Raw genomic sequence first — 23,792 nt, forward strand, 5'->3', positions numbered from 1 at the left:
TGTACAGCAGCTGGACCTTTAGCCAGCAACACACTGTGAGACAAACTGCACACAAACAGTTTGTGTGTTTGCTGATGTTTGTTGATAGAAACGCTGCATTTGAAATTACCTGTTTGTTCAGGTGCTGTGCAAAAAAGAAAGAAGAACAACGTCTCACTTTAACTCCTGACTATGACTCACAGTTTTGCCTCTTTCATCTCTTTTTATGTTTCATACCCTTGTGATTAGTACACGATCAAGATTGTCTTTCATGTGTTCTTTTCAGGCTCAAATTGGTTTGATGTTTGATGCCCTTAGTGATGAAATAACTCCCCTCAAATTCCTCAAACCAAAAGTAAAAAGTCTGTTTTGAAAATATAATGAGTAGAAAGTCTTTTTTTCTGTGGGGAGTCAAAGTAAGGGAAAAAAGGAAAAATATTTTAGAGTGTTTAAACAGTCATAAATTATTTTTAACACCAGGTTGGATGTAATGTGTTAGAACTACCAGTAGGTGGGGATAAGAGACCTATAAGGTGTTTGGTGCCACACTCCACCTTCAGGTTTAAAACTAGTGTTAATGGAGGGAGTTTGAAGGTTGAGTTTGTTCCACAACTGCATTTCACTCACTGCCTCTGTTTGTATCTCTGTCACTGCAGGACCAACATGGAGCGAGAAGTCAGCGCTCTCAGGAGGCCGACAAACCTCACAGAAGAAAGAGAGAGAACAAATACACATGTGACGATTGTGGGAAGGGTTTTCCTGCTAAGTCTAAACTAAAACGTCATCAGGTCATCCACACTGGAGAGAAACCGTTCAGCTGTGAATTGTGTGAAAAGACTTTTTCCTGGAAGCGTTCCCTAAAAACACACCAACTCATCCACAGTGGAGTTAAAGCGTACAACTGTGATCAGTGTGGGAGAGCTTTTACTCACAGTAGCAACTTACAGAGGCATCTAGTTACCCACTCTGGAATTAAGGCATACAGCTGTAACATCTGTGGGAAAACCTTCAGCCGGTTAGAGTACCAAAATACACACCTACGCATTCACACCGGACATGATGTGTACTGCTGTGAACAGTGTGGCAAACGGTTTATAACCAACACGCAGTTACAACGCCACATGTTTACCCACACTGAGGAGAGACCTTATAAATGTGACCTGTGTGAGAAGACTTTTAAATCTCCACATGACCTGAGACTACACCAACAGATCCACACCAGAAAGAGACTCTACAAGTGCAGTTACTGTGAGGTATGTATTTATATTGTTATCTTGTCATTTTAGCCTGACTGTTTGAAACAACTCTGCTCATTGAACTGTGTTAGCTAGGGTTGGGTTTTGATAATCGATTTACCGATTAAAATCGATTCTGGCTTGGATAACGTGACATCAATTCATTAAAATCCTGAATCGAATTTTTTAATATAATTTTATTTTGCCCGAAACGCCCGAATCTCAGGTGAAACCTCACAAAATTTTGACAACCACCAAACAGCTCAAACAGTAAACTAGAGGAGGTACACGGATTCTGCACAAAGCGCAGACCCGCGAATTAGAATCAGTGAGTTGTCGCCTTTCTCACCTGACGGCACGGACACAGTCGGGGCTGAAAGCTTGCAGCTCACTGATTCTGATGTTTCGGCAATTCTACTGCATGAAAAAGCAGCTCTGAGTGATTATTCAGATTTTCATTTCAGTTATGATTTTGTTTGTTTTTTATTTGCTCTTTATTTCAGGCGACGTTCAGGATAAAAATGGTGAAGGACTGACTTACACTGTCTTTGTGTCTTTGTTTAGAAGCAGAGCGACACAGATGGATCCAGTTCTCAACCCTGTCATCACTGTGGTGGTGGGAAAGACTTTCGTTGTGACCTCTGTGGAAAAACTTTCAGTTGGAAAGCTGACCTAAAAACACATCAACGTAGACACACTGGAGACAAACTGAAATACTGCAAAGAATGTGGGAGAAGCTTCACCACATTAAGTGGATTAAAACAACATGAACTCATTCACAGTGGGACAAAAAAGCACCTCTGTGATCAGTGTGGATCATCTTTCATTACTGCAAGTGAGCTTAAAAGACACAAACGAGTCCACACAGGAGAGAAACCATACAAGTGCAGACACTGTGACAAAAGATTCTCACAATCATCTCTTCGTAGTCTTCATGAACGTACACACATGGAAGGAAACTACAGCTGTGACCAGTGTGACAAGAGCTTCAGGAATCTCAGTTCATACTCCGAACACAAACGATCCCACGTTACTAATAAACTGTTTCACTGTTACCAATGTGCCAAAACATTCAATTCATTATCTGCTCTGTGCAAACATCGGCGTGATCACTCCCATCACAGTGAATCTGAAGAGACAGAAAGATCCTCTTCTGGTTTCAGGGTCAAACTCAAAACCCTTGAGATCAGGCTCCACAGAGTTCAGAGTGAATCTCCTGTAAAGATCTGATGAGGCAACTATGAATGAAAATGGTTCTCTAGTCTCATTTTAAGCTTTCTAAACTGTTCTGCTTCAGTGTTCATGTCGAGTGGTTCGCTTTGTTCCAGCAGTTGGATGAAGAAGTTTGAGCTGTGATTTCATTTCCTGTATTTCAGAGTAAAGACTGAAGTGACAAATGGAAACATGTTTACAGTCACAGTCAGATGAACTGTTTTCAGTGGCACAGATGGAGGTTTATCAGAGGAGGAGACTTGGCTGTTCTCCACTCACACTGAACAGGGTTCCTGCAACTTATTAAAAATCTGACCTGAAAGTTATGAAAAATTTCCTTGTAACACTGAGTTACAGTAGGGGGGCTGCTCCGTAATCCAGTTCAATAACACATCTCCTGACATTAAACATAAGCTTATTTAATAACGTGAATCTCTTTTTGTCCAGATTTTTATTCAGAGGCAGCAACCGTGGTAAGAATTGAACCGGATGTTTATATATCTTAAAGTTTAGTATCAAGTTCATTTTCTTGTTGATGCAGAGCCAGAATTTAGATATTTTTAGACAATCCCATAGAAGATGCATGTAAGTTCCATCTGCTGTTTTATATTTGAGAAAAAATGTTGAAAGATCTTTAAAATCTTTTATTTTTCCTTAAACTTGCTGTAGGTATTAAAACTTATGATTTTGTGTTTAAGATGTCGAAACAATTAATTTTGGGAATTCATTTTTTAAAGTTGTGGTTTCATTTGCTCAAAGTTCATCAATGTTTTCCTGATACAAGGTGGGATGGATCCATGCTTTTATGCTGTTTAAGACAAATTCTGAAAGCTGAACGTTGTAGAGATTGAGACCCATTAGACCAGGCAGCATTTTTCAATCTTCTATTGTCCTGAGCTGTGGCCTCAGTTTCACTGGAAGTTGAACCCAAGTACGGTGTTCAGCTGTGGACTGGTCCATGGACCCGCCTGTCCTCCAGGAACACATCCTGTACACATCCAGGACAGGGAGGAACGCCGGTTTGAGACCAGAGTCAAGGAGACCATTTACGTCAAAAGGGAAAATGATAGGTTTGTAGCTTGAACCTATTCGCTGGAACGTTGAAGACAATATAATTACACAGCAAAGCAAGACACGAAGTAGGCAAAGTTCTTCATGTTTCTCGTGCACGGGAGAGAACCGGACAAATGCCATTCCTTCGCTTGACCCCAGTTGCTCTCGTCCGCTCCCCCGTAACACTGCTCTTTTATTGAGGTTACATGAATATGCATAGGTTCATTAACATATGACGTCTACATACAAACAAAGAGTACCTTGCCTGTGTGTGTGTGTGTGTGTGTGTGTGTGTGGGGGGTCAGAGTGTGACCCCATAAATGACTTCCCTAAACCTGCCGGTCTGGAAGTCCAGCAGTTCATCTAAACAAAAGGCACTTAGCCTAAAACAGATATAGACACGTTTATCCTACCATAAAACAATAAGACAAGGTACGACCTCTTCCCATGCTCCCAGGATGTAGGTGTGCACACAAAGTTTGCAGACTATTAAGGATCAAACCTCTACCAATCTAAAACTAATTATAAAACTCTAAGCATATATAAGTAGATATTTCTAAGCATAAATGACAATCAACAATACAAAACCTAACAGAAAGACTCTGAATCAAGGAGGGGACTTTTATTTCCTTTGCAACGTCCATTTAAATTTCCATTTAAACACAGACAACAAGTAACTAGATTAAGCAAAGTAGGAAATGGTTTGCCCCTTCTCATCAGCAACACCTGGACAGAATTACCCTTGACCTTAAATAACCCCGTACCTACCTCTGCCATAACCAGTACATAAAATGAAATACAACCCTCTAGTGGTGATAAAGACAGGGAAATAAGAAAAATGGCTCCTACACACCAGCTCCTAATTACATGAGCAGAGGTCATAGTAATTATCGAACTTAAAGGAGCCATGATGAATTCGACTATTATGTGATAAGAACAAGTAGTCTGATGTCCTGTAATCATGATGACGCTAAAATTTAAGAAACAATAAATAAAATAAGTTTTTATACAAAGTATCGGTTCAGTATCGTCGATGCCACCCTGAATTTCACTTGGTATCATATCAGAAAGGAAATCAGTGGTATCCCACATTACTAGTCATGATACATCAATACAATATGCACAAGAGGGCAAATCATGTTTAATTTATACATCATTCTACCAGTAATCTAGTTCATCAGTTTGTAGCTTGACAAAACTAAACAAAAAGGAATTTTTGCAACAGGTTTTTCAATCAATTTTGTTAATTTTGTTTCCAGATAAGAGAGGCCAGACCTTTCTTATCCTCTGTGTTTAATCTGGACCTTGGGACAGCTAAGAGCATCTGATCCACAGACTTCAGTGATCTTACAGGAGTGAACAAATTTAAAAGATCAGAAAGGTTTGAGGGTCCTAACCCATGCAACGCCTTAAAAACACATAATAAAATCTTAAAATGAATTCAAAACCTAACTCGCAGCCAGTGTAAGGATGCCAGTACGGGAGATATGTAGTCTTGGTTGCATAAAATAAGATAACCTTTATTAGTCCCACGCGTGGGAAATTTGTTTTGTTACAGCAGTGGACAGTGCAAAGTTGCATAGAAAATTTTAAGAAAAAACACTGGAATAATATATCCATAAGATACTGTACACAATAGAATAAAATAAAATACTACATGCAATTGAATAAAATAGAATACAAATACTATTTACAATTGAGTATAATACAACGATGCCAGAAAGAGTATTGCACATGTGTGGATGTGTGTGCTTGGTCAGTTGAAGTCTTTGTTGTGGAGTCTGACAGCAGTGGGGAGGAAAGACCTGCGAAATCTCTCCGTCCCACATCGTAGATGCCGCAGCCACTGAAGGAGGTGCTCAGTGCTGTCAGTCTCTTGCATTGGGTGGGAGATGTTGTCCAACAGGGATGACAGCTTAGCCACCATTCTCCTGTCACTCACCACCACTACTGGGTCCAGAGGGCATCCTAGAACAGAACTGGCCCTTCTGATCAGCCTGTTCAGTCTCTTCCTGTCCCCAGCAGAGATGCTGCCGCCCCAGCAGGCCACACCGTAAAAGATGGCTGAGGCCACCACAGAGTCATATAAGGTCTTCAGGAGTGGGCCCTTCACTCCAAAAGACCTGAGTCTCCGCAGCAAGTACAGCCTGCTCTGCCCTTTCCTGTAGAGGGCGTCTGAGTTATGAGTCCAGTCCAGTTTATTGTTCAGATGAACACCAAGGTACCTGTAGATGTCCACAGTCTCAATGTCCATACCTTGGACCTCAGTGGTTGCAGTGGGGGATGTTAGTGCCTGCGGAAGTCTACCAGCAACTCCTTGGTTTTACTAGTGTTGATCTGGAGGTAGTTCTGCTGGCACCAGTCCACAAAGCCTTGAGTCACTTCTCTTTAATAATAATAATAATAATACATTTTATTTATAGGCGCCTTTCAGACCGTCAAGGTCAACTTACAGTAACATGTAAACAATACCATAAAAAACATAAGAAAAATGTATATATCGCAAACATGGCAGATAAAATTTAGACATAAACAGTCATAAAAGTATAAAAGCAAATATAAAAACTGAGCAGATCAGGTGTATGCAATTCTAAATAGATGAGTTTTGAGCAGTGATTTAAAGGTGATGTACTTTTGTACTGTACTCCTTGTCGTCCCCATCAGTGATGAGGCCGACTATTGCAGAGTCGTCAGAGAACTTCTGCAGGAAGCACTGGGTGGAGTTGTGGGAGAAGTCTGCAGTGTAGATGGTGAAGAGGAACGGTGCCAGAACGGTTCCCTGTGGGGCCCCCGTACTGCAGACGACCCTCTCCGACACACAGCCCTGAGTTCTCACATACTGTGGTCGGTCAGTGAGGTAGTCCAAAATCCAGGTGACTGACGATATCATTGACACGAGACAAAATACTCCACAACTTTATTAGTGCAAAAAACCCCATCAATGTATTTTCACATAAACAAGCAGCTGTTTTTTATGTGCATTACAGTTATATAAAAATTAACAGTGCAAATGCAAATTCTTTGCTGACAGTTTAACCAAAAGGCATTTCCAGTGGAAATTGGCCAACATATCTTCAGCATAACCATGTATAATATCCACAAAACTTAAAAGGAGGTTATACACACACAATACGGTAATATTATGTTGAAGCACAGTTTTTATCACCCGCGAGGCTCCTGCCTACGATAGCCGTAATGCTCCAACAATCCATCAAGCGATGCGGATTCGTAGCTTAGAAAAGTCATACTAAAACATTTTTGAGCTCCATGTACCACATAAAATCGTTTCCAGGTCAGTAAACACAACCAGAATTCATACATAAGACACACAGGATTATAAGTGGCACTGTTGATTTTCAGAAAAATCAAAGGATTGATTTTAAGTGTGCCGTATTTTCCAAAAAAACACGGCAATAACGACGGCCCGCTAGCATGCGCTACCAAAAATAGTGCTTTGTTGTGTATCTGACGGAACAAAGCCACACCACTGAAGTTGCAGCCTTTCTGCAAACCAGTTTTTGCTGCTAGGCAAACTGAAGTGGGTCCAGTGATGAGCTCACCAGGCGCCGAAGCTGAGCCAGGACCAGCCGCTCCAGGGTCTTCATCAGGTGGGATGTCAGAGCCACCGGCCCATAGCTGTTGAGGTCTTTGGCACTGGTACAACACAGGAGGTTTTCCAGAGCTGCCTCAGGCTCAGGTTGAGGAGGTGCTCCATCACCCCACACAGTTGGTCTGCGCAGGACATGACAACCCTTGAGCTGATGCCATCTAGACCTGCAGCTTTCCTGGCTTTAATCCTCCTCACTTCCCTCCTAACCTGGGTGGTTGAGAGAGGCAGGATGGAGCCTTGTGTTAAGTGTGTATCAGATGCTGTTGTTGGGGGTGGGGAGGAGTGACCAGGGTGAGTAGAGGAGGTGTTAAGTATCTGAGGTGTCAGAGGTGGAACAGCAGCAGTGGGGGTGGGTGAGTCTGCAGCCAATGTTGGAGACTGCCTCATGGATGAATCAAACCTGTTGAAGAAATGATGCAGTTCATTTGCCCACCTCACATCCCTGCCAGGCAGAGAGTTCTGACCTTTGTGCCCCGAGATGGTTCTGAGGCCTCTCCAGACTTCGCCAACATTGTTTTGTTGTAATGCATGTCCCCAGGCTGTCGATGTCCTCTCCGTGGTTTCACAGATCACCTCCCACACAGTAGACTCAAAACAGTCATTAAGAGCCTCCTCGCTCTCCTCTGACCATCTCTGCACTGTGCGGGTGGCTGGTGGCTCCCTGTGCACTAAGGGCTTATGCACAGGGACAAGGTGCACCAGGTTGTGATCAGATCTGCCCAGGGAAGGGAGAAGTGATTAACTGTATGCCTCTTCTGCACTGACGTACAGTAAGTCCAGTGTTTTATTGTCTCTGGTTGAGCATGTCACATACTGTGTGAAGGTGGGCAGTGTGGAGTTCAGAGAGACATGATTAAAGTCTCCTGATATTAAACGGCTAAAGGCTCAATGTCTCTGCTGCAGAGTGGTTCTTTTACAGTGATGTGCCCGGGTTTACACCATCTGTCATTCACAAACACTGCCAGCCCCCGTCCTTTCCTCTTACCTCTGTCTCTTGTCCTGTCCACTCGCAGTAGCTGGAATCTCGGTAGCGTCACGCTTGTGTCCGGAGTTAGCGGTGTTAGCCAAGAATCCATTAGCATCATGATACTACATTGCCGGTATCCCCTCTGTGACCAGGTTAGCGACGTGAACTCATCTATCTTATTGAGTAAAGATCTTATGTTTCCAATGATTACAGAAGGGAGAGATGGTCTATAGCGCATCTCCTTGTCTGCCGACAGCGCTCCCTACCAACACGACACTAGTGTTGTTCGATTCGTGAACGAATCGTTCAATACTCGACAATCACTTTACTGACTCGTGAATCATGATTTACAAGCCCAACTGACTCACTGACTCATCCCTGTTGCTGTTAGCAAACTAATTCCATTAGTAGAAATATATCTAGCTTATAATTAAAATTGTGGGGGGGGGGGGGGGGAACAAAAGCCAGTTTCGTAACAAAAGCATTTCTGCTCTGAACTGGAAGAAAAAACCCTGAGTAGAAGCTCACATCAAGAAAATAGCTCCTCGGTTCAGAGTAGCATCGCTCTGCTAACATGCTAACAACACATTTGACCTACTCACCCCCTCCCTCCTGTGCTGAATCATAGAGCGAACGAATCACTCAGGACTCGCTCACCCCCTCCCTCCTGTGCTGAATCATAGAGCGAGCGAACGAATCACTCACTCACTCACTCACTCACCCCCTCCCTCCTGGCTCACAGCTTCTTCTTCTTCTTGGTTGGCAACCAATGTTAAGGCGCATTACCGCCCCCTGGCTCACAGCTCAGTGGACATTTAGATGAGAAAATATATATTTCACACACTTAAGGAAAACACTAATAAAATACAAATAAACAAAATAAATGTTTATTAAGCAATTTTGATAGGAAATTGCTTAATTTTAGAAATGTTTTTGCTCTTTTTTGCTCTATAAAATAGTTGTTGTTTTTTTAATCATTCATCTTAGCAGTGGGATTTACATGAAAAGAGAAAAAAATTAAGTTTGAGTGAAAATGTAAATTTTTTGCACTCTCTGGTCAACTGACTCAGTGAATCAAATGACCCAAAAATTCGATTCACTTTGGTGAGTAACTCATTAAAACTCGATTCAGTAAAAAGAATCAAATTTACCATCGCTACACGACACCCACATCTTTTCCTTCTCAGCTCGATGGGAATGTCATGTCTTTCCACCGGCAGCACTGCTGTGGGACGCAGCGCCAACAGCTGATCCCTACTGTAAACAAAGGATCCATGTGCCGGGTTCCCAAACACGGGTGAAAAGAGTGGAAAAAACACCAGAGTAAAGACTATTACATAAGTCGAGGTGAGATGAAATGAAGGCATGGATAGCTATCTCAGAGTCTCTAAAACAGAGAAATGGCTTAACTTTTGCAAGTAGCTGAAGATGAAAGAAAATGGTCTTGATGACAGCATTAATATGTTTATCAAATGTTAGATTAATATCATAAATCACTCCTAGGTTCCTCGCAAGGGCTTTTTAAAAAATAAATTCCTAAGGGGCCAAAGTCGTAGTGGTCACAGGGACCAAACACAATGATCTTTGTTTTCTGTTCATTTAAACTGAGAACATTTAAAACCATCCACGCCTTAACATCCTCCAACCAATCCAGCAATCCCTTCAAAGGACTCACAGATTTATGTTTCAGTGGCAGGTAAATCTGCGAGTTGTCTGCATAACAATGGTGTGAGATGCCATGTTTTTTTAAAAATTGAGCACATAGGGAGGATATAAATTGAAAAGAGAACTGGGCCAAGAATGGACCCCTGGGGGACCCCACAAAAAATTGAGGGTTTTGAGGACAATGTATCCACTAATCTAGCAGAAGAACTTTGGTTAGACAGGTAAGATTGAAACCATTCCAATGCTGACAGTTGAAATAGTTTTATTAACTATGGTGAGCCCTCCAGCCTGGCCAGTAGTCCATGGCGACTTCAGATATTCACAGCCTGGAGGGACAACTTCCGAAAGCGAGCTTAACTCACCCAAGTTTAGCCAAGTTTCCGTCACCAGAAGAAAATTTAAGCGACGAGTGGTGAAGAAGTCATTCAAAATAAAGGTTTTATCTTTTTTTAGCACCTCGCATTAACCAGAGCCAATATAGCTAATACAGGGTTGCTAGCCAATTCCAATAGGTGCACCAATTCCAGGGATCGCCTGGAGATGAACAACTTGATCTCCGGGGCAAATTTGTTCAGGAGAGCGTAAGGATTAGCCGTTGGTGAAGCAGCCATGCAATTTTTGAATTTTACCAATACACTGCCCTGTTTCCCTCGCCTTCTTTGACATTTCTTCCTGGTGGGATGGCATTGTGGATCGCACCGGAGGAACAGTGGTACAGTCTCGAACACAGGTGGGATATGAAAATCTTCACGTCCTTTGGCCAGTCGGGATTGCTCTACCTCAGTGGCTCTGATATTTAGTAGCGATTGGAAGTCATAAACCAGAAGTGTACAGACATTTTTGAAGAAAACAGATGTAAACAAAGCTAGCAAAAACAAAGCAGGTAACAGCTGCAAATGCCCAAGGCCTAACAACACAACCGCTACAAAAATGTAACTTTTATACGACCAGATTTTCATATACTTCATTTAAGAGTGTATTCCTCTCCAGCATTAACTCCTACTTCATCTGCTATTCTTATGAGGAAAAATTCTCCTGTATGACTCACAGTGAATCCTGGGATATGCTGGGCCACAAAGGATACACCCAACCAATCCTTGAAATCTGTGGAAAAGTAGGACACGTTCGTCACCACATTCGGAGGACTCTTCGACTTTGGAAAGCCTTCATCGCATCGTTGTGACATAATGGCCTACAAATACGGCATTTGAAGTATCAACCCCCTGAATTTGGACACAGTCTTCCTCTCCTGGTGCATGATCACTTTTTTTGACGGTTGGCAAATAAGGAGGTGGGGCATTGCTGCCACTAACTAGTGTGGACCAGAATTCACTCTTACCAAATAATAAAAAATAGATGTTAAAAAAACAACAACAACCAGACAGAAAGATAATAAATTCCCCTCTCGCCCGTGCAGGTGGTTTATCCTTCAAGCTCAGGTCCTCTAACAGAGGCCTGGGGCCTTGAGGGTCCTGTGCATCCTAGCTGTTCCTAGGACTGCGCTCCGATCTCCAATGTTGTTCCTGGGATCTGCTTGGGCCAAATATACTGATGCCACAGTAGGTTTCACATTACACGAAAAGAAGAACAGGAATAGGGAATTTAATTTAAACTTACATACAGTACAGACTTACAATGATCAGTATTGTAATTATGTACAAATATATACAGATGCATCAAAGAATACAGCCAGTCAAACCGGGGTAGCATTTGTGGTCCCTGAAAAGGATCAATGATGGACCGTCAGTATACACTGGAGAAATGCTTCCAGTACTGTCAGCTGTTCAGTGGGTAGAAGACATGTGATTGTTACAATCAGGCATTTGTTCAGACTGAAGCTCTTCATTGGCCAGTTTACAGTGTAGCCACTCAGAAAGTAGAGCAGATGTACTAACAGAGGTTCAGCAAACATTTAACGAAATACACATGATGGGACTTATAGCTGGCTTTTTATGGATTCCAGCTCACTATGGAGTCAGAGAAAATGAAACGACAGAGTTGTGAAGAAAGCCACAAAACATGGGTTAACTGACCTGGCTTTTAACTTCTGTCAGACAGAGATAACGAGTATAATAAGGCAAGAAATAAAGGAAACATGACAAAAACAGTGGGAGGGAGAAAGAAATTTAAGGAGGGTAGGAGAAATGAGAAGCACAGGAAGGAGTAAGAGAGAGGAGGTGGTCATATCTGGAATAAGATTTGGACATATTGGTTTGATCACTACTATTGGTGACTGTCAAACCTTTGAGTCGCCGAGAAGCTGAATAGGGGGATAATGTTGACGCGCCCGCTGTTCAAAACGTAAGTTTACTGCAAAAGGGTTCAAGAAGTGAAAGTTGTCAGGCCTTATTCCAGTTTTTAAAACAGAGTATACATTTAGGGAGGATTCTGGTGTCGACGTTTCACTCCACACCAGTTGGTGGCGGTAATGCACCATTTTGGTGTTTGACAACCGCCAATAACAAATGCAAAGAAGAAGAAGTCTGTTCCGGGATCACATGCTGGACACAGTTTACGCAGACGGAGTTACCGTTTCACCCTAAGCGAGTAAAATCCTGATTTTGGATGATAAAACGAACTAAACCAACGTTTGGCTCGATATCTGCATCGATCTGCCCACCCTTATCTCCTGGATCGTAGCTGAGATCAGCATGAACCACGTGGGTCTCTGCTCCCTGATCTGTTTCCTGTGTTTGGAAAGAGTTCCAGCTTCATCGCGGAGTTTCTCTCGGTTTGTGGGCTCATCTAAAGGTAAGCACCGAGCTAACTTTACTGTGAGTTCAGTTCATGTTGAGTTTAGCTCCTGAATGAGGTCTTCTGCTGCTCTACTCGGTGTCTGTTCACAGTTTATTGTGAACACGTTGAGAGAAGAGTGAGAGAGTGTTTGGAGAAAAACACCAACTAATCATTAGCTCAGCATGCTGGGAGAAGTTGGAGCAGAAAAGTCTTTTCATTGTCCCTGCAGCTGTTTTTCTGCCTGCACCAAACCTCTACAGCCTCATTTCTATTTGAAGTGATAACAGGAAATGGATGAGAGCGATCTGCTGCAGTATCAGGGTCACAATAAACTTTATTGTCCAGCTGCTGTGGATGAACACATGAGAGGAAGTGAACTCCTACAAAGTCTCATTTTAATGAGTGTGGCTGCTGTAAAGTGATGCACAGGAAGATGTTAACAAAAACTAATGAAACAGAGATGAAAGTAAACAGTGTTCATATTTGAAAGCACAGAGAATAAATATATATTGTGGTGGTTAATGTGCAGCTCTTGGTGATTTGGGAGAATCATGTTTTTAATCATGTTGTGGATTGAATGTTGGGTTTTATTTATTTTGTTTACAGAAGTTTTTCCCACCTGTGATCGTTCAGATTGATTTGTTGGGTTGACTTGAATCATGTGAAGGTTTAAAGCTGCACTTCCCCCAAAAAGAATAAAGTATAATCGTGAAGAATGTAAAAATGTCTTCCTGTGTCAAATACAGCTGCAGTCAAAGCAGGAAGGAAAGCACTGAAACCACTGATCAAAGCTCATTAATCAATGGCCATGATTACCGTTCACAGTGAGTGAGTCGCTGCAATCACAGCATTTGATCAATGAGCTTTAATCATTGGTTGTTGGGGAATGGTGGAGGTGGTGGGACTGGGGGGCTGAAGGTGTGGAAAGTGTGGGGTGGGGGAGTAACAGGTCTGTCCCTGTTTGTGGAAACCACAGGAGGAGCTGTTCAGGCTGTTGCTGGGTGTGAATTGTTGATGGAGTCTTTAAACTTGTAGTTGCTGTTTTCCAGACTGAAGCAGAGTCGTTAGCTGAAAACTGGTTTTAGAGGTTCATTCAGGACACCTTCTCAGGCTCTTACAGCCTTACCTGTATCATAACAAAGTGTATAAACCCCAATCCACCTTTAACATGGTCCTTCTCCCAAACCTTCAAATAGGACTTTCTGGCCCTGTCATAGTAAAGGGCTGCTTAGAATATTAGAGCCAATGTCACAAAGTTCCTCCTGAAGTATAAGTGAGTGAGAGAGTTTCCTCACTTTGCAGCACAACACGTCTCACAAGATTTCTACAAGCAATCAGAGTGAAATTTGTACTTTGTGTTGTCAGATGAACATATGAGACACTTTGACTCTTCAGTGCAGTGTGGAGCCCAACAAAGATCTGTTTTGTGTCCCAGCTGATCAGCAGGAGGAGAAGAGTCTGACGGAGCAGCAGAGGAACATTTTCAGCCATCTGGACTCAGCTGAGTCACTACAGAGGAAACAATGAGCTCAACACAGAAGGTGAGGAAAATATCACAGTTTCACCAAATAATCAGTCACGTCTAAAACTCTCATACTCCCAACCTGTTATATGACTGTGTCGTATATTATGTTGTTTTTTTAGACTATTATGTTTACAAACATCAAGAAGTCAGAAGGAAAGAGAGACCACACCACAGCACATGTTAAAATAAGGAAGGTTTATTCATCAAAATTATTAATAATCAAATAGACAAAACATTTTTTTCATCATCCCCAACAATACACGTTCAAAGCACCACAACAGCAGCCTGATATTAAACAGAAGCTGTCACCTGAGCTCTGTAGAGTGGGCAATTATAATGAAGCTCTATATTATAATTTGTAGATTCAAGCTGCTCTTCACATTTTTGGCCAGCAGATGTCACCAAAGAGGACTGTGTTGAAAAGCTTTGAGCAATGAACCTTTTTTCAATACAAGCTTCAGTGTTTCAGAAAGCTTCATTTGGCCATCACTGATATAAATAATATTATAGAAATGATCAGAGGAGGCAAAAGTACATTTACTCTATACTTAAGTAGAAGTACAGATATTAGTGTTATAAATACTTAAGTAAAAGTATTCATTCACCTTCTTTACTTAAGTAACAGTGAAAAAGTACAGGCTCTGAAATGTAATCAGAGTAAAAAAAGTAAAAGTAGCTCCTTGAATAACATTTTTTACCACGTGTTTTTATCCAAAGTTAACTGAACCTTGTGCTTTATTAATGTAATAATAAAATAAGATTAGTAAATGAAGTACAAACTATTTCTTTCTAATAAAGGTTCTCTGTTTGAATCAGTTAATTAGAAAATGAAGGAAAATAAAACATATGTGTATTTTCTGTTGCCTACATTGTAGAGGGTGACTTTGCCTCTAAACAGGAACATGAGCAGGGAAGAGGTTAAAGTGGGATTGAGCAGGTGGGAACCCTAAAATCATCTGTAGTGGCTCAGCGTGGGGAAAAGAATCACAGCTCACAATAATTTCTATTGAGAGCTCCAGTAGATTTTCTTAAAGTACAGGCTGTGATCAGCTGACCTGCTGCTCTCTGTGGATGTACACAACTGAATTCAACCAGATGTCAGCAGATGTTTCACGAGCTGTCCTGGCTGATTTCCATCCTCTACACTGACAGTACACTGTCTTTATATTAGACACTATACTGTTGGTATGAAGGTGGAACTCAGTGAATGAATGTCAGCATCATGAGCTTCAGTTTGAATTAATCTCTGCTACACTTGATGTAATCTAACTCTGACATGAGCACCACAGTCACTGTGCACCAGTCACACACTGTTCTTTACTTTAAATCCATCACAGTTCAGCAAACTAACCTGTTTATCCTGCACTAACCTGCAGAGGATCTTCATGCAGTCTTTAAATAACACAGTTAATCTGCCTCAGATTATTCTGCAGCATCTTTCACAATCTGAAAAAACATGTCACACGTACAGACCCAATATCTGATTTCAACACATGAGGACTTACATGTAAGCTTTGATCTCCAGTTGATCAAATCCCACTGAGCAGTCCTTCCCTTTAAATCTAACCTCTCTTCTTCCTCTCCTGTCCTGTGTGTCTTATCTTTCTCCATCTCTGAGTGAAGTTAGCTCTCTTTCTTTTCTCTCCCTGTGATGTACAGCAGCTGAACCTTTAGCCAGCAACACACTGTGAGACAAACTGCACACAAACAGTTTGTGTGTTTGCTGATGTTTGTTGATAGAAACGCTGCATTTGAAATTACCTGTTTGTTCAGGTGCTGTGCAAAAAAGAAAGAAGAAGAACGTCTCACTTTAACTCCTGACTATGACTCACAGTTTTGCCTCTTTCATCTCTTTTTATGTTTCATACCCTGGTGATTAGTACACAATCAGGATTGTCTTTCATGTGTTACTTTTCAGGCTCAATTTGGTTTGATGTTTGAAACCAAAAGTGAAAAGTCTATTTTGATAATATAATGAGTAGAAAGTCTTTTTTTTCTGTGGGGAGTAAAAGTAAGGAAAACAAGGAAAAAAATATTTTAGAGTGTTTAAACAGTCAAGAATTATTTTTAACACCAGGTTGGATGTAATGTGTTTCTACTACCAGCAGGTGGGGATAAGAGACCTTTAAGGTGTTTGGTGCCACACTCCACCTTCAGGTTTAAAACTAGTGTTAATGGAGGGAGTTTGAAGGTTCAGTTGTTCCACGACTGCATTTCACTCACTGCCTCTGTTTGTATCTCTGTCACTGCAGGACCAACATGGAGCGAGAAGTCAGCGCTCTCAGGAGGCCGACAAACCTCACAGAAGAAAGGGAGAGAAAAAATACACCTGTGACGATTGTGGGAAGGAGTTTACTCTGAAGGACAAACTGAAGCAGCATCAGGTCATCCACACTGGAGTTAAAGCGTACAGCTGTGACTTGTGTGGAAAGAGTTTTTCCAGGAAGGATTCCCTAAAAAGACACCAACTCATCCACAGTGGAGTTAAAGCGTACAGCTGTGATCAGTGTGGCATAGCTTTTACTCACAGAGGCAGCTTACAGAATCATCTAGTTACCCACTCTGGAATTAAGGCATACAGCTGTGACATCTGTGGAAAAACTTTCAGCCTGAAACAGAGCCGAAATACACACCTACGCATTCACACCGGACATGATGTGTACTGCTGTGAACAGTGTGGCAAACAGTTTATAACAAACCAAAAGTTACAATACCACATGTTTACCCACACTGAGGAGAGACCTTATAAATGTGACCTGTGTGAGAAGACTTTTAAATCTCCACATGATCTGAGACGACACCAACAGATCCACACCAGAAAGAGACTCTCCAAGCGCAGTTACTGTGAAGTATGTATTTATGTTTTTATCTTGTCATTTTAGCCTGACTGTTTGGAACAACTCTGCTCATTAAACTGTGTTAGCATGTTAGCAATTCTACTGCAGGGGAAAAGGCTGCATCTGAGGCACAGTTAATCTGCCTCAGATTGTTTTGCAGCAAGTTTCATAATCTGAAAAAAAGACATAATGTAATATGTACAGACTAGAGATGAACCGATCCGATATTACGTATCGGTATCGGTCTGATACTGAAGTAAATTACTGGATCGGATATCGGAGAGAAATAAAAAATGTAATCCGATCCATAAATATCAAAAAAGCACCTCACAAAACTTGCGACATGGCGTAACTCGGCTCATAACCGTAGCACGTGGCAGCAGTATGCATCATGTTATAGAGCGGCTGTGGCGTGCGGGACCTTTCTGCGGTCTGTTTGAGCATTTGGAGCCTCGCTACCAATCCGGCATTTCATCTCTGAGGAAGTTATCCCAGAGAGAAGTAAAGCAAGTGTGTAAGTTCATCTCTGAATGTTTGTAAAGCATTCCCACATTAAGCTTAACAACCAAATATATGGAGCGACTGCCTCTTCTCTCTCCCTCCCTCTCCTGCTGCTACTTCAATCATGAAACTGATTTAATGATCAGCTGATTGGCTTTTCTGTTGCGCGTCCGTCTCTCTTCTAGAGCAGGGCGATATGGCCAAAAATATTTATCACGATATATATTTGAAAATTTGCGATAACGATATAACTGACGATATAATTGATGCGAGACAAAATACAACTCCACAACTTTACTAGCGCAAAAAGACAACCTTCCATTTATTTTCACTTAAACAAGAAGCTGGTTTTTATGTACATTAAAGCTTTATAAAAATTTAACAGTGCAAATGCAAATTCCTTGCTGAAAGTTTAACCAAAAGGCATTTCCAGTAGAAATGGGCTGACATATCCTGAGCATAACCATGTATAATATCCACTGAAGTTAAAAAGAGGTGCTTTGCAACATTAAACTGCAGTGTGCAGTACGTATTTTTCGGACCATAAGGTGCACGGGATTATAAGGCACATTAAGCGAAACAAAGCAGTCAGATAAATCAAACTTTATTAAACTCATTCTTCTTGCTTCCTCCACTTCTGTACCATTGATTCATTAATGTTGAATTCTCTGGCAGCTGCTCTATTCCCATGTTGTTGCAGTATATTAATGACTAACCTTGTATTGTGGATGGATTATCTCAGTTGTTCTCCTGACTGAAGTTTGGTCCGTTTACAGCATCCTGCCATGCGATTGCATTTGTCTCTAACTATCAGGAACCTTAACGTTAACTTTTATAAGTGGAAAAGTGTTAGTGTTCATCCTCCAGCTTCACTGTTTATGTTATGCTAACATAGCTGTGTCGCTAGCGATCACGTAGCACATCATTATATACCAGCTAGCCCAACTTCAGTAACCCTACAAACATGACTGCTGTTTAGTTTCCTGTCTTCATTTATGTTGGAAGTGATAGCAGAGCTGTACGTTTGAATTTTTTCAGAAATCTCTCAGTCAGAACATGCAATATCATGCTTGGGTAACTAGCGAAACTAGCGAGCTAACTTCCGCTAGCTTCCTGCTAACTTCTAACTCCATTAAATGTAATAAATTTTGTTTTCATGGATGCCTGGAAGTTAAACTTCATAGTTACACCTGGTAAAGCAGCAATGCTGATCGTTTTATTAAAGATGAAAGAATTTAGACAGTTTTTAACTCTCAGTGATGCTGCAGTGTTCGTTTGACCTGAAGCAGACTGAGTTTAGGACCAGTGTTGCCAACTCCTCAGTAAGGAAAATCGCTATTGGTTGTCCTAAAAGTCGCTAGAAGTCGCTAAATGACGTCATCGCCTAATTTGCATAATTGGTCATGCTAATCTAATTGTAACCTATGTTGTTGGAGAGAGAAATAATATCGTGGAAGAGACATAAAGTGAGTAAAAAACGTCCTAAATGCATTTAGAGTTTATTTAGAACTACAAATTAAATTTCTTTTAGCAATTATTGTTTTTTTTAATGTCACAATTCCAACCCTGCTCCTTTACCCGGGCTTGGACCGGCAAAAGTGACCCGAAATAGGCACTCTGGTGGAGTTACTTTGTGTGTGTGTGTGTTTATAAGTAGTTTTAAACCTTGTGATCCACAAAACAGCATAAGAGTAAAAGAGTAAAAGAAGAACTGACTGCGTTACAGCACCCGCTGCTTGTTGAGAGTAAAAGCCATACGCGCTTTCACGTCTTTTTTAGGGACTTTTTTTTTAGAAAAAAAGTCGCTAAGGGGTCTGAAAACTCGCTAAATATAGCGACAAAGTCGCTAAGTGGGCAACACTGTTTAGGACCCAGATTACTCCCAGATTTAAGAGCATCTTAGTCCGACAAATACGACAATAACGACGGCCGCTTGCATGTTCTGCAAAAAAAATGTGCTTTGTCGTGTATCTGACGGACAAACACCAAACCAGTTCCACATCACTGAAGTTGCACCATTTTACAAACCAATTCTGGTTCATCTGTTTCACTCAACAATCGGCCATGTGCGTATGAAAACAAAGGCACTGCGCATGCGCGTTTTACTCATATTCTATCGCGATATTTCATTTTCCTATCGTTGCCTAACATTATACCAGTATTACCGTGAACGGTATAATATGGCCCAGCCCTACTCTCTTCTTTGTTTATCGCCCTCTTCGCGCCAGAAAGAGGAAACCAGTGGCTGAACAACTGCAGCACATTTAAGCTTGATAAGCTGTTGTTGGAATTTATTTAATATTACTTTCCACACCAGGATCTTTTTCTACGTAGCTGACGGCTGGTAACTGTGCAGGGGCGGATCTAGCAAAGTTTAGCCAGGGCATGAACAGGGAAAAGGGGGCACAAAGACATACTTTTCTTTCTTATTCTCATTTAAAATGTCTATCTTTTAATAAATAATTATACGAAGCTTACACCCAAAGTTTTAATCTGATGTAAAATGTATAGAAGTTCATTACTGTATATAGTAACTATTAAGTCTAATATACCCTAGTAAGCTATAGTACTTTTTCCTTTGGGAAGGTACCATCTGTGCAGTCTGCAAATCTGTTGAAGATGTTGAATCTATTTAAATGTTCTTGAAAAATAATTGGTTTCCTTGCAAGCATCATGAGGTGGAGGGTGGGTGGTTCCCTTTTTTTTTTCTTTTTTTTTTTTTGCTGGGAGTTTTAGAGCCCTATTAGGTAGGTTGCTTACTCTTTAAAATACCAGAATAGGGAGGATGGAGCAGGTTTAAGTTTATTAGATTGGTCAGTATTGCTGAACTATGAAATATTTTGGGTGTAGTGTATTTTTGCATACAGGTATAACAGAATAGGTTTAGTGTTTTTTGGTTTTTTTTGTTTTGTTTGTTTTTTTACTTGAGCATGAACTTATACAAAAAGCAGCAAGATATTAAAAAACATTTTTATTGATTAAAAACACACAGTATCAGATTCATATCGGTATTGGCGATATCCAAATTTATGATATCGGTATCGGACATAACAAAGTGGTATCGTGCCATCTCTAGTACAGACCCAATATCTGATTTCAACACATGAGGACTTACATGTAAGCTTTAATCTCCAGTTGATCGAATCCCACTGAGCAGTCCTTCCCTTTAAATCTAACCTCTCTTCTTCCTCTCCTGTCCTGTGTGTCTTATCTTTCTCCATCTCTGAGTGAAGTTAGCTCTCTTTCTTTTCTTTCCCTGTGATGTACAGCAGCTGGACCTTTAGCCAGCAACACACTGTGAGACAAACTGCTCACAAACAGTTTGTGTGTTTGCTGATGTTTGTTGATAGAAACTCTCCATTTGAAATTACCTGTTTGTTCAGGTGCTGTGCAAAAAAGAAAGAAGAAGAACGTCTCACTTTAACTCCTGACTATGACTCACAGTTTTGCCTCTTTCATCACTTTTTATGTTTCATACCCTGGTGATTAGTACACGATCAGGATTGTCTTTCATGTGTTACTTTTCAGGCTCAAATCAGTTTGATGTTTGATGCCCTTAGTGATGAAATAACTCCCCTCAAATTCCTCCAACCAAAAGTAAAAAGTCTGTTTTGAAAATGTAATGAGTAGAAAGTCCATTTTTTAATGTGGGGAGTAAAAGTAAGGAAAATAAGGAAAAAATGATTTTAGAGTGTTTAACCCTTTAAAACAGGTCAGAGCGGGCACGCTCTGTTTTGCGTAACTATTTTTAAATCCCAGTAGCACTGCAACCATGTGAGCTAGCGCAATAATTTTTTTTGCATATGAAACCGGAGGAGTTGTACTTACGTCTTATGCCATCAGCTTGTCCTCGGTCACGGTTTCCTTCCACATAAAGCTTTGCAAAAATTGCATAAAAAGCACTTGCAGGAACAAAAACATAATATTCCAGAAACACGCTTTGCCGATCCGATCAGCTGTTCATAACACTTCCTACGTCCATCAGCACGAACTATCCATGTCCGCCATGACCTGCCCGAAACCGGAAGTGACGTCATTTGCCCGGAAATGTAGTTTTTTACCATCAAGGCCTCATGAGCTTATGCTGGTGTTTTTAAAAGTTATGTTTGACTTTATGACTTTCTGTGTCGTTTCTGGGATGCCTAGGACTTATATTGCACTGCTGGAAATAGTTTATTTTGATGCATATGCTGCTTTTTTGCAAATTTGCACTATAATATTTATTTTCGTTTTTCCTGCAGTGTATAGAAATTATTTCAAAAATAAAACTATGAAGACACTCAAAATAAATTTCCTGTGGTGGGAAACTATTTTGTGCAACTTTTTTATATTTACAGTTTTGAGGGATAAGCCTCTTAAATTTCTCTAACTAGAAATATATGTTAAAAAACAAAAACGATTTTCAATTTTTTTGTAGTTTATTGCACTTTTTTGCAATTTATGTAGTTACTATGCACTTAATGCATGCATATTATTAAAATTTAGGCTGTAGTGGTTGTATTGATGTATAGCAACTTGAAATGCTCCCAAAAATGGCATTACAACATGTAAAAATATAATATAAGCTCTGGCGGACTTGGTTCTATGGTAGGTCTTAAAGGGTTAAACAGTCATAAATAATTTTTAACACCAGGTTGGATGTAATGTGTTTCTACTACCAGTAGGTGGGGATAAGATGCCTTTAAGGTGTTTGGTGCCACACTCCACCTTCATGTTTAAAACTAGTGTTAATGGAGGGAGTTTGAAGGTTGAGTTTGTTCCACGACTGCATTTCACTCACTGCCTCTGTTTGTATCTCTGTCACTGCAGGACCAACATGGAGCGAGAAGTCAGCGCTCTCAGGAGGCCGACAAACCTCACAGAAGAAAGAGAGAGAAAACATACACCTGTGATGAGTGTGGGAAGGGTTTTACTTTGAAGGCTAAACTAAAACAGCATCAGGTCATCCACACTGGAGAGAAACCATTCAGCTGTGACTTGTGTGGAAAGTCTTTTTCCAGGAAGGGTTCCCTAAAAAGACATCAACTCATCCACAGTGGAGTTAAAGCGTACAGCTGTGATCAGTGTGGCATAGCTTTTACTGACAGTAGGTACTTACGGAGTCATCTAGTTACCCACTCTGGAATTAAGGCATACAGCTGTGACATCTGTGGAAAAACTTTCAGCCTGAAACAGAACCAAAATAGACACCTGCGCATTCACACCAGACATGATGTGTACTGCTGTGATCAGTGTGGCAAACAGTTTATAACCAACACGCATTTACAACAACACATGTTTACCCACACTGAGGAGAGACCTCATAAATGTGACCTGTGTGAGAAGACTTTTAAATCTCCACGTTACCTGAGACGACACCAACAGATCCACACCAGAAAGAGACTCTCCAAGTGCAGTTACTGTGAGGTATGTATTTATATTTTTATCTTGTCATTTTTGCCTGACTGTTTGGAACAGCTCTGCTCATTAAACTGTGTTAGCATGTTAGCAATTCTACTACATGGAAAAGCAGCTCTAAGTGATTATTCAGATTTTCATTTCAGTTATGATTTTTGTTTGTTTTTTATTTGCTCTTTATTTCAGGCGACGTTCAGGATAAAAATGGTGAAGGACTGACTTACACTGTCTTTGTGTCTTTGTTTAGAAGCAGAGCGACACAGATGGATCCAGTTCTCAACCCTGTCATCACTGTGGTGGTGGGAAAGACTTTTGTTGTGACCTTTGTGGAAAAACTTTCAGTTGGCAACAAACCCTGAAAACACATCAACGTAAACACACTGGAGACAAACTGAAATACTGCAAAGAATGTGGGAGAAGCTTCAGCACATCAAGTGGATTAAAACGACATGAACTCATTCACAGTGGGACAAAAAAGCACCTCTGTGATCAGTGTGGGTCATCTTTCATTACTGCAAGTGAGCTTAAAAAACACAAACGAGTCCACACAGGAGAGAAACCATACAAGTGCAGACACTGTGACAAAAGCTTCTCACAATCAGGTCATCAAAACAAGCATGAATGTACACACATGGAAGGAAACTACAGCTGTGACCAGTGTGACAAGAGCTTCAGGAATCTCAGTTCATACTCCAAACACAAACGATCCCACGTTACTAATAAACTGTTTCACTGTTACCAATGTGCCAAAACATTCACTAAATTATCTGCTCTGTGCAAACATCAGCGTGATCACTCAGGGTTGAAATCACTCCCATCACAGTGAATATGAAGAGACAGAAAGATCCTCTTCTGGTTTCAGGGTCAGACTCAAAACCCTTGAGATCAGGCTCCACAGAGTTCAGAGTGAATCTCCTGTAAAGATCTGATGAGGCAACTATGAATGAAAATGGTTCTCTAGTCTCATTTTAAGCTTTCTAAACTGTTCTGCTTCAGTGTTCATGTCGAGTGGTTCGCTCTGTTCCAGCAGTTGGATGAAGAAGTTTGAGCTGTGATTTCATTTCCTGTATTTCAG

The 23,792-nt window shown here is 40.9% G+C and overlaps 2 protein-coding genes across 3 annotated transcripts in view; both read left to right on the top strand.

Annotated features, from left to right (window-relative positions):
• The window catches only part of LOC146380718 (uncharacterized), a 29,691-nt gene extending 21,185 nt beyond the window's left edge, over window positions 1-8,506 (top strand). The window contains exons 5-6 of the mRNA XM_084940218.1: window positions 636-1,232; window positions 1,779-8,506. Of these exons, the coding sequence (XP_084796344.1) occupies window positions 636-1,232; window positions 1,779-2,444 (1,263 nt within the window). The 3' untranslated portion in view covers window positions 2,445-8,506. The remainder of the gene's footprint in view (window positions 1-635; window positions 1,233-1,778) is intronic.
• A 1-nt stretch (window position 8,507) lies between these two features.
• LOC146380719 (uncharacterized) lies at window positions 8,508-23,649 on the top strand. 2 transcript variants are annotated; one of them, XM_084940060.1, is made up of 5 exons: window positions 8,508-12,472; window positions 13,823-13,998; window positions 16,235-16,831; window positions 22,130-22,726; window positions 22,965-23,649. In XM_084940060.1, the coding sequence occupies exons 2-5, from the start codon at window positions 13,981-13,983 to the stop codon at window positions 23,541-23,543; spliced, it is 1,791 nt and encodes a 596-aa protein (XP_084796186.1). In that variant the 5' UTR covers window positions 8,508-12,472; window positions 13,823-13,980; the 3' UTR covers window positions 23,544-23,649. The 2 variants fall into 2 exon arrangements, with proteins under 2 accessions (XP_084796186.1, XP_084796185.1); XM_084940059.1 differs by having other exon boundaries at window positions 13,893-13,998.
• The last annotated feature ends 143 nt before the right edge of the window (window positions 23,650-23,792 follow it).

The sequence above is a fragment of the Perissodus microlepis genome, chromosome 9 (assembly GCF_051167445.1).
Source record: "Perissodus microlepis isolate ML-2025 ecotype Zambia chromosome 9, ASM5116744v1, whole genome shotgun sequence".
Lineage (NCBI taxonomy): Eukaryota > Metazoa > Chordata > Actinopteri > Cichliformes > Cichlidae > Perissodus > Perissodus microlepis.